This window comes from Typha latifolia, chromosome 12 (assembly GCF_019914945.1).
Source record: "Typha latifolia isolate L0001 chromosome 12, TyphaL0001v2, whole genome shotgun sequence".
In the NCBI taxonomy this organism is placed as follows: Eukaryota; Viridiplantae; Streptophyta; class Magnoliopsida; order Poales; family Typhaceae; genus Typha; species Typha latifolia.
Window position 1 is genome coordinate 6,605,361 of NC_133097.1, and position 11,347 is coordinate 6,616,707.

Consider the following 11,347-nt stretch of genomic DNA (forward strand, 5'->3'; position numbering starts at 1 on the left):
TATAACAAGTAATACATATAAGTGGATCCAAAAAAAAAAAAATCTTAGTCATTAATTCTTCTAGAAATTATTATTTTTTAAAATATTGATTGAAAAGTGAGAACATTCCATCATTTTTCTCTCGTTGGAATCACAATTTACAATTCGGAACAAAAATATAACCTAATTCAATACTTTCTCCCAAGAAAAATACAAATAAAAGTTGATATTAGGGCATCATTCTATCAAGCTTTATTGTGTGCACCTATAATAATAATAAAAATACATAAAAATGACTATTTCATTACCTTAAATCATAATAGATTTTGGGTGAGTTTTGGATTTGAAGGGTAATTTTAGTATTACAAAAATTCAGGGATTGATTTTGCTAGTCCAATAACTTTAAACTGAAAATTGATTTATATATTTTAAAATATTTATACTAATAATTAGAATTCAATATATTTTTTTTAAAAAATGATAAATATTTTTTAGAAACTATTTAAGTAGGGTTAATCAACCGCCGTAAAAATTACCCAGTGATTAGGTCTTACCAACTCTTAACATAGAGATCATGTGTTCAATTTGTTCCATAGATATTGCCATTGATATTTGATATAGAAGCATAATTATCAAAGCTGGAAGGGTTAGTCCACTTGTATAGTCTAATGTCTAGGAGCTCATGATAATAATAATAATTATTTTTGAAAATTAGATCAATCTTTCCGGCATTCGTAACGAATCACGAGGCAGCGGTATACCTAGATGAACCACGTGAGTCGCACGAGCGAAAAATCGACGTATAACACGGCCTATTGACCAGCTTAGCGACCAACCAGAGGGGCGGGCCAGGAACTCCATGCCACGCGTACTGATTCCATTGGTCCAAACACCTGCTCCTCACCTCTCATTGGTCCATTTCCAAAGATACACGTCTACGGCGGACTCACCATATTGCCGGCCCGTTTTTATTCCAAGGAACGAATCCATTCACGCAGGAAGGAGACGAGCGGGTAGACGAACACCAGACCCTAATCTTACTTCCGGAATCCTCGAATTCGCCAATCCAGTCCTTATCTCCGATCCATTTAACCCTAATTCAGACCTAGATTGCTCGGATCGGAGCTAAAGAGCTCCGATGGCGCTGCCGAGATCGGGCCTACTGCTTCTCGCCATTCTTCTATTGCAGGCTTTCTCTGTCTTAGAAGGGTACGATCAGGAATAATGCTTTAATCGAGTTAAATTTTGGATGTTTTTTAAAATTGTTTTTGTGACTTTTTGTGGGGGCTTTTAGGAAGAGCTATTACGATGTGTTGCAAGTGCCGCGGGGCGCTTCGGAGGAGCAGATCAAGAGGGCGTACAGGAAGCTTGCGTTGAAGTATCATCCTGATAAAAATCCTGGAAACGAGGAGGCGAACAAGAGATTCGCCGAGATCAACAATGGTGTGGGGAGCTTTGATATCTGCTTGAGTTTATTTGTATCTTTATTCACTCCGTGCTCACAAGATCTTATGCTCTGGTCCCTTCTTTCCCCCTTTTTTCAATGGTTACTAGCGTATGAAGTGTTGACGGATCAGGAGAAGAGAAAGATCTACGATCGGTATGGCGAGGAGGGTCTGAAGCAGTATGCTGGTAGTGGGGGAAGAGGTGCTGGGATGAACATCCAAGACATCTTTAACAAGTGAGCATGCACCGATCATGAATCTCATTTATTTGTACGTTAGTGATCTTGAATGCAGTGTCGAGTCCTTTGCGAGACATCATTGGGTTGCTTTACATGTTGCTTCGGTAAAGAATTGTAGTTATATCTTTTTGCATGCCCAAGACTAGTTATTCAGATGATGCTTTTCATACTTCATATGGCACACAGAAAGTTTTCATCTTATTAAGCAACAAGCTAGCATGCAAGAGGAAAATGCCTATTTGTGAATGCATTGTAAGGATCTGACTTCCCAGTCTCTGTTCTTTTCACGCTATTTGAATCCTTTCATTTTCTTTTTCTTGTAAATTGTTTTCTCTATGGAATTGGTTGGTTCGGGGTTGGTCCTAACCTGTTAAAGATAGATCAAGTTTGATTATAGTCTCCCGATAAGCCTAATAAATTGCCACCCTGAATTCTGATCATCAAATATTGATAAGTTTATTATTTGCTTTGATTGATTACTACCAGATTTACAACCACTTGTATGGGACCAAGAAAATCCAAATTATTTAATATCCTTGGATATAATCCACAATTAATACTGAGAAAAAAATAATAGATAGTTACCTAGGTTAATGAGAACTTAAGAGAGACTATTCATCTTTCTTATCTAGTCCTCTCCTTGAACTTGCAATCCATAATTTTCTTGAACATGTGTTTTTAAACTTCAAAGAGATACTTGAATAGGTATAGGTCATATATAATTATATATCTCTCAGATGTTATTAATTGGAAGCAGAGTCTTCTGAGATATATAAAAAAAAACTGTGTACTTTGTAATTGGAATAGAATGATAACTTTCGATCAGCCAACAAAGTCCATTGCTTTTATGCACTAAGCACCTCTAACAACTCAATCTTGATTAAAAGCATATATGGTATGTTAAGTTAGACTGCTAGAGTAGTCAAAACCATCCTTTTTTGGATCATCATTTTTAACAATTAAAATACTATAGATATAGGAAAATGAGTAAAAACATACCTTCAACCGTTGACACTCAAAAATTTATCCTCGGACATCAGTGTAAGAGGTCTTACATGCTACTGGTCAGTGGTGAACTGCTGATGTGGTGTCTCCACCACATAAATTAGCACTTAGGCTTGACAATCCTTTTTTGTTGATACTACTAAAAGTTATTGAGATTCTAATATAGAATTTGCCCAGAAGTTCACCCTTTGATAAATATAAATCTTTCAATAAGCTGTTTCTTCTATCTCCTGTGAGGCTCCAAACTTTGATGATTTCAACTCATTGTTATGAACTGGCATAAAGAAGAGTACGGCAATTTCCATTACTCCAGTTGCCTGCAACAAAATTGTTGGCCATTGGCCACAAATTTTTCTCTTAATTCAAATCTAAATGTAATATAAACATTGCATACCATAATCAGCGGGCCAAATTTTGTTGTGTGTAATTAATTAACAATTAGCATAGTATCATGCTTTAGGGCCTCAGTATACGGTGACTATTTTCTTTCTGCTCGTTTCATTTCCTACAACATTGTTTATAGTTTAGACTATATTTCTTTCCTAAATGTCCTGAATGGGCATTTTCCATTGATATGCTTTATCTTATTTGTTGGTTCATGTCCTCATGATAATTTCTTTTGGTTATTTATATATGATCAGGGTTTCAGATTTATACTAATTAGAAATGTTAGTATAACATCTTTAATTAGCATCTTTTAATTGCTGATAGAATCATAGACCTGTCAATTAAACAACAAGATCATTTCTTATGTATGACATTTGTTTCAGTTTTTTTGGTGGTGGTGGGGCAGAAGAGGAGGAAGAGGTGATTGTTAAAGGTGATGATGTGATTGTTGAATTGGATGCTACGTTAGAAGATCTGTATATGGGAGGTTCTTTAAAGGTAATGTAGCTCTCAATAAATTTTACAGAATTGTTATTGTGACAAGTTTTCTAGTCATTTTTATTCCAAAGTTATATCACCTGATGGACATTGCTAAGATACTATCTCATTCTCAAATTATCATTTTTGGAACTACTTTATAGCATTTAAATAGTATTGCAAGCTTTCATCAGCACCTAGGATTTGTAAGTTCAGGATTAACTAACACATTTTGCTTGTCCTTTAATATTTAACTGACACTATGTAGTTTGTTGCGTATCACATTTGGTGAAGTAGAACAAAGCAATTCGTTTATAACAGTTCTCAATTGTCTTATTCTTGTTTATGCTTTGGGATGCAGGTTTGGAGGGAGAAAAATGTCATAAAGCCAGCTCCTGGCAAGAGGCGCTGCAACTGTAGAAATGAAGTTTATCATAGGCAAATTGGCCCAGGAATGTTTCAGCAGATGACAGAGCAGGTACTGCATTTAGTTGTTTGGTGATTCCATTATAGGTTAATCTCTTGCAGTGTCCATCAAAATATGAACCACAGAACCACTTGTTAAAAGAAAAATTGATTGAGTTGTAACATGACTCCTTAGATATTAGATCAGCTAAAGTTTGGGGACATGGTAACTATATTTGATAATTTTATATATTCTTGTTCCTCCATGCCTTGGCATGTAGAATAGAAGTTTAAATAACATGGCTGCTCTATATTATGATTATGTGTTTTCTGATTCAGGTCTGTGAGGAATGTCCTAATGTAAAGTATGAGCGAGAAGGTTATTTTGTCACTGTGGATATTGAAAAGGGGATGCAAGATGGACAAGTAAGAAACTAAGATTCATTTGTTTACATCTTATTTATTGGATGTATGTCTTCTGTAATGATTCTCAGAATGCATGTCAGTTTTGCTTCTGCAACAATTTTATGTCTTGCAAGTCTTGCAAGGTCAAGGTCTTGCTGATTTTGAGATTTTCTCAGTCTGCATTAGTGACTTGATCTCTGGGCTTTTCTTACTCATATTTGCCTTATGGCTTCATCAATTGGTTTCTGAGCATATTTCTTAGCCATTGTTTTTGTCTTTCATATTCTCATTACTACATTTTTGCCAAGTTCTATAAAGTTCTGAGCTAAGACTAAATGCTTTTTGGGCCTTCCAATTTTGCCACAATTCCCTATTGAAACAAACCTTTTTACTGCTGATTGATGCACCAAATAACTCTTTTGGTGCTTCATTTATCTAATTAACCAACTTAGTTCACATTTTATTAGCATCCTCTTTTTTGTGAGGTATGTTCTTGTTCTCTTATTAATTTGTTAGTGAACTCTTCACCTTTTTGCATTTTGAATTCTACCAGCTAATCATAGGGCACCTCCACTATTTTTTTTTCTTTTCCACATTCTTAAGCATATATTGCACATTATTGATATGGGTGTGATCCAGCTCTCTCTGCTATAACTTTGGAATAATTACATATTAGTACATCTACTTTTCTAGCAATGGAAAGGTCAATGACTAATTAATTCACTCTTAAAAGCAAGGATCTCTTTAGTATGAAATAACTTCTTATTTTCTCTTTAATTCACTTAAATCAATTTCTTGTTGTTATGCTTTTTTTTAGAGCATTCATGGGGCATAAGGATCTCTTTGATATGAAATAACTCGAGTTCATTAGTTAACATTTACCCTGAGAATTTGACACTCGTAAAACTTTTCTTGTTTATACTTGGTGATTTTCCTGGTTTGTAATGTCACTGCATTCATCTCTGTTTCAGTCTCTCCTATTTGAGTCAGTCTTCTGTTACACTGCATTCATCTCTTTAGTTCACTTGATTTCTTTTTCTTTTTGTTATGCTTGTTTTTCAGAGCATCAATTTATGGGACACGATGATCTCATCGATAGGAAATAACTTGAGTTTACTATGTTATATCTATGTTAAGAACTTGATGCACATAAAGCTTTTCTTGATTATATTTGGTGATTCTTTCCTGGTTTGTAGTGGTGTTGCATTCATCTCTATTCAGTCTGCGCGTTTTGAATCGGTCTTCTATTTGCATATATTTGTTTGTTGAGTTTGTGATTTCTTAGTCTGTGCAATATTAGTTATTTAATTTCTTATTGATCAACATTTTTTGGATCCTTTGCAGGAGGTGTCATTCTATGAAGATGGTGAACCTAAAATTGATGGAGAATCTGGTGATCTGAAGGTTTTACTCTTCTTATTTACATCAGAATGAATTTACTTTTAGATGATGTTGATCACTGAAATGAATCCATTTTATGAGCAGTTTAGGATTCGAACAGCACCACATGGGCACTTCAGAAGAGAAGGCAATGATCTGCATACAACAGTCACAATTCCACTGGTGTGTTATTTTCTCCAAATAATTTCTTTTTCTTTTTTTCTTCCAGTCTTGTCACTCTTACTTCTATCATTAATATCTCTTGTGTACAAGTCTTATATATGAATGTGTGCTCTGTAAAAAAAATTTAAAAATATTTCATTTCTCTCTGCAACTAGATAGTATCATTTCTGCTCATCTCCGGCCTTGCCCTTTCCACAGAATACTGCTTTCCAGCTTATCAATTCTTCTTATAATCCAATGTGGAAGGGCAAAAAATGAAAAATAGTACAAAGCAGTGGCATTAAGCACTGAATTTATCTTTCTATCCCACAAGCATTTTCTCAATTTTATCAATCACAAGAAATCAATCATTTATCCTCAACTTGCAGTTAGTTAAAGGCAGCCACATGTATTTAATAGGCAAACTTTCCTTATTATAATCCATCATCTTAGCATAACTTCTTTTTTTCAAATCTTTGCACAAATAAATCAGAGAACTCTTTTCAAAATTAATCTTCAGATTAGACACAGCTTTAAAACAGCATAGTAAAAGTTCTAAAGTGAATTTTGGCAGGAATTTAATAAGATATTTAGCTGGACTCATCTTCATAGCCTATTGTCCTTTTGAAATGACAAGTTCTTGGAAAAGAAAATTCCCACCCTACATTTACATGATTTTATGGTTTACATCTTACCTTTCTAGTCTTCTATTCTGGACTTTATTTTCAAAACATGCCTCATGTTAACCAAGATTTTTGTAAAGGTACAAAGGAAGAATATTCCATTAGTGTTGACCTTAATTTTTCAAAAATACCCTCGCCTAAATCTTTGAACAGAGTTGCTTCTGGAGGGTGATTCACAGTTAGTGTGTTTGGTTATAAAGGTAGATGCTGATTAGTAACCCTAGTGGAAATTAATTTGAAACTTTCTCCCCTTCATCATTCTTGTCTTTGGTTTTGTTGAGAAATTTTTTATCTCAAATCTTTTCGCTCTCTTGCAGCTCCAAGCTCTAGTAGGTTTTGAGAAAACCATCAAACATCTTGACGAACATATGGTGGAAATTGGCACCAAGGTTAGTACATAGTCAGTCATTATCCGACATCTTTGCACAAGCTATTCTATCTTTTCTCATCATTCTATTGGTGGTTTAAAATCCTAGGGTGTCACTAAACCGAAAGAGGTTAGAAAGTTCAAAGGAGAAGGTATGCCGTTGTACCAAAGCGCAAAGAAAGGAGATCTGTATGTCACATTTGAGGTCGTGTTCCCCAAATCACTAACTGAAGACCAGAAGACTAAGATCAAAGCGGTTCTTTCCTAGTGCTGTAGCTGGCAATCTCGGCACGCATTTAACTTGTTAGTTGTACAGCCCCTGGAAATTTTCCAATTTAACTCGTGTGGGAACAATCTTAATGTTCTCGTTTCATGTTCCCAGCTTCCATGGGGTGCTTATATCTCCCTTGTTTCTAGTTTTGTATTTTTTTTATCACAGCGGGATGTAACTTAGAAAATTACACCAGTTAATTGGAATGTTGATCAGGTTATTATCAATGTTTCTAACTTTTGATATAGAAGAGTAATACTCATTTCTAAATGGTGCTTGTTTTTTTTATAAATTATAACTCTTTTAAATATATATATATTATAGTTAAGTACTTATTTATGCATATTTTAATTAAATTTTACATAAATAAATTTATATAATAAGTTATGCACAAAATTTTATCACAGATAGATAACATGATAAAGTTATGTATATTTTTTAAACAAAATTTTTAGCAAGATTAATATATTTATTCATAATTCGTAATTAAATTTGAATTCTTACATAAATTTTTTAAGATAATTATTATGTTTTACGACCAAACAAATAAAATATAAGTACAATTATAAATATAAATAATTTATATTTAAAAATATGTAGAAAGTTATCTTTAGAAAATTTTATGAACAAACTAAATGAGACCTATTTATTTTTAGTATATAAAAAAACTGAAATATAAAATAAAATTTAACGATTTTTTTTTCCTTTTGAAAATAGAAGATTTGTTAGTTGGTTTAGATGGATAATATTGATGAAAAAGTAGAAGTTTTGCGAGTCGAGTAGTTAAGAATAGGCTGTTTTCAAACACGGAGTAGTCTGATCTAATCTATTAAACTCAGATTAAATCAAGTTGAACAGAAACTGAAGAATGTTCCCTTTTCTTAGAAAGAATAAAAATTTATGGCCACTTTCTGAGTAGTACATCCAAGGACATGCTGGGATAATATGTTCACTTCGAAATCCATCCCCTCATAAACATTTGCCAGATTCTTTTCGTTCGCATCAAAAGTTTTCCTGCCTGCTTCAGCATAAATCATATTTACTAAACTTACATAAATTGTATGCTGAGAAACTGAGAAAGTAAAGTCAAACTTGTAATTTGCTGTCAGCAAAAGTATCGAAAACTGTACTATTATTGCCTGAGAAGAAAATAGAAAAGGATAGTAAGTAATGACATCAATTGTAGAATCTAGATGTCAAACAGATCATATAGAATTGATAGGCTGAGTTAATAGTCCATCCGTGAGAGTAAGCCACAAATAAGCCCATACATCTCCTTGTATGTTGTGGAAACATGTGATTCAACCATATTGGCTAAAATAGAAGATTTTACAACTTTCCACAAACAATAAAAATTGCCCCATGGTCACTGAAACAGATGAAATGGATATCTAGAAGAGATCTTCTGCAATGAATGGCCAGGCGGCATGCTCACAGGTGAATTTTACCAGCCAAGTACCATGAATGCATGGCAAGGCTACCGAATGCCATGATGTTGGCAAGCGAAGACAGTCCGTGGATCATTCCGAATTTCTTGTTCATTGCTGCAAGATTAGGATTAGATTTTGCCACTTCCACATTCTTTGACCATCCAACTTCTTCACCAATGCTCAGATCTCTCTCAATTTTGTGCCTCTTCTTCATCATCTGGGAGGAAAATAACAATAAGTAATATCTCCCTATAAAGCAAACACTTTATGATGTACAGATTCAATCAACGAAAAATAACCACCGCACATGAGGACGATCGGTTACAGTTTATAGTACAATGATTCTATGCTATGTGAATTTTAACTTGAACTACTATGTTCTATTGAAATTTCTTGAAGATGGTAGATTCAAAGCTGTGTAACTCCATTCATATTTAACCAGACAAACCTAGGTCATCAAGTCAAAGTTTAACAAAGGATATATTGTGCTAATCAATAAAAGAAACAAACAGCTATATTATGAACATCACAGGAAAGGTAATATAGAAGAAATGTAAAGCAGGTAAATTTAACAGGTTCATATATCAAAACATTTGAATTTAGAATTGAGATTTAGATGCATGAAGGCATCCATTCTCGGGTTATAGTTTTCAGTCCTGGATTACACATGCATCAGATGGAAATATTACTGCTAGTGAGGAAGAGGACCAGTGCACAGTTTGCTTTTAAGTATTCTAATGAAGCATTGTTAACCTCATTTAGTGCTATCATGATATCTAGATTGCATTTCCCAAGTTCTAGAAATTCTTTTACTGTGACTCTTTAAACTTGGTGGACAGTTGTTCAATAATGAACTTGTTAAAATCTAAGAATTCTTTAAAATGATAAAGTAAGCATTTAAGTTTCACTATAACTTCATAGATGTTCAAAGACTTGTTTACACTTTACAAGCAGCAATATCTACAATTTAACAGTTAACTTTGTGATAGTTCCAGTTAGAAGGCAACTCAATTCATGATTCCCATAGATCTTAAAAGCTTTTTTTATCTAAGAATTTGTCTTTTAGTAATATCTAATAGACTACTCAACATACACATATTTAGGCTTTACAAACTAAGGTTAGATACATATGTTAGGATACTATTATCCACAACTTCAGAAAAATGTGATTACGGTGAATACATAAACGTAGCTGTTATATAGATATTTTGGTTTTACAAATTAAGGCTAGATGATACATAGCCACAACTGTAGACCACATTATATCTGTAAATAACCTTACAACAATATTTTGAGGCAGGGTGACTGCTAATTTTTGTATTGATTAATTCATATATATTCTGGTTCTTTTTTTTTTTAAATGCAATTATTCATTTATGATAGTTTCAGCAGACACACTTATAGACAGATTATTAATTGATAATGCATTTAATATGCGTTTGTATAGTGAGGAAATCTCATTTTGTTCTCATATACTATTGAATGATCTACAGGAGAAAATAAATTTGGTAACCATCCACCAACAAGAATAAAGAAAAAGAAAAATCATTTGAGGTGGTTGATTCCATATTAATTATTAACCACTTCAAAAGAAAAAAAAAATCCTATTTGAACGGATACAATATATAGTCAACATACAAAAGAATAACAATTAATTGTAGTGCAACTGTGCAACAAAGATGATATTTCAACAAGACCACAGAACAAAAGTATTACCTCAATAGTCATGGGAGTGAATACAAGTAGGTTGGAGAGATCAAAGCTGAGGGCGGCGAGGAGGAATCCAAGCTGATATTTTTCAAGGGACGAGGCCGACTTCCATGGATGAAGGTATGCAAATGCCGCAACCGATACGGCCGCAGATACAGACACCACCATGAAGTACGCCGGGAACATCTTGCTTTGGAGATTCCCAAACTGATGCCTCGGCAAATTCCTTCATATTTTCACAAAAGACCGAAATCAAATTCCAGAAAGATAGAATAACTATCCTAATGCAACCAAGAAGCAATTTTTTTCATCAAAATAGCGATTAAAACTGCAAAATCTCAGTTGGGTCAATCGAGAATGTGAAATTTACTATCCTAATGTGATCAATATATCAATCATAACTTGGAAAATTGAGTTGGGTTACGGGGAAATAGGGAGGTTTACTTGAACATGATGATGCCACCGATGAAGGTGACCCAAAGGGCAGCGCCCCACGAGGTAGCGAAGCAGAGGAGGTGGGAAAGCTTGGCGATGGATACGGCGAGGTCAGGGGAGTCCGGGCGCGACCCGAACACGTCAGGGGCGAAGACGACTCCGACGGCGAAGAAGGATACTGCAGTGAGGAAACGAGTCGCCCACCCCATGGGAGAAATCTAGGGTTAGGGTTTGAGTATGGGAATTTCGGGGGAAGAAGAGAGATAGTAGAGGAAGAAAGGGGGGGATAGAGAGAGGTAGGAGAGAAGCTTTAAGGAAATAGTTGTCATTGAGGTGTACAGGTGAAGGATTTAATTCTCCTTTAATTTCCAAAATGCCATTATGAAATTAAGATAAGACAAATAATTTAATAATAACTATTAATTTCTCTCACCTAATCGAATAAAATTAACCAAAAGTACTGGTCATATCAACAGGAAGTATAGATCACTTTTTTTAATTATAAGGGTAAATTAGTTATATTTTATTTCTCTCTTAGCTATCCATTTCTTTATAAAAAAATAAAAA

At 34.1% G+C, this 11,347-nt stretch overlaps 2 protein-coding genes across 2 annotated transcripts; one reads left to right on the plus strand and one right to left on the minus strand.

The window, feature by feature from the left end:
* Positions 1-916: 916 nt before the first annotated feature.
* On the plus strand, positions 917-7,475 carry LOC140799091 (dnaJ protein ERDJ3B). The gene is made up of 10 exons (XM_073153235.1): positions 917-1,188; positions 1,274-1,422; positions 1,534-1,660; positions 3,439-3,553; positions 3,894-4,010; positions 4,277-4,363; positions 5,687-5,746; positions 5,828-5,905; positions 6,885-6,956; positions 7,044-7,475. Exons 1-10 carry the CDS (start codon positions 1,118-1,120, stop codon positions 7,200-7,202), a joined length of 1,035 nt encoding a protein of 344 aa, XP_073009336.1. The 5' UTR covers positions 917-1,117; the 3' UTR covers positions 7,203-7,475.
* A 910-nt stretch (positions 7,476-8,385) lies between these two features.
* On the minus strand, positions 8,386-11,095 carry LOC140799395 (uncharacterized). Its single transcript, XM_073153724.1, has 3 exons — positions 10,790-11,095; positions 10,352-10,571; positions 8,386-8,852 (listed from the first exon to the last, which is right to left on the minus strand). The coding sequence occupies exons 1-3, from the start codon at positions 10,987-10,989 to the stop codon at positions 8,637-8,639; spliced, it is 636 nt and encodes a 211-aa protein (XP_073009825.1). The 5' UTR covers positions 10,990-11,095; the 3' UTR covers positions 8,386-8,636.
* Positions 11,096-11,347: the final 252 nt, after the last annotated feature.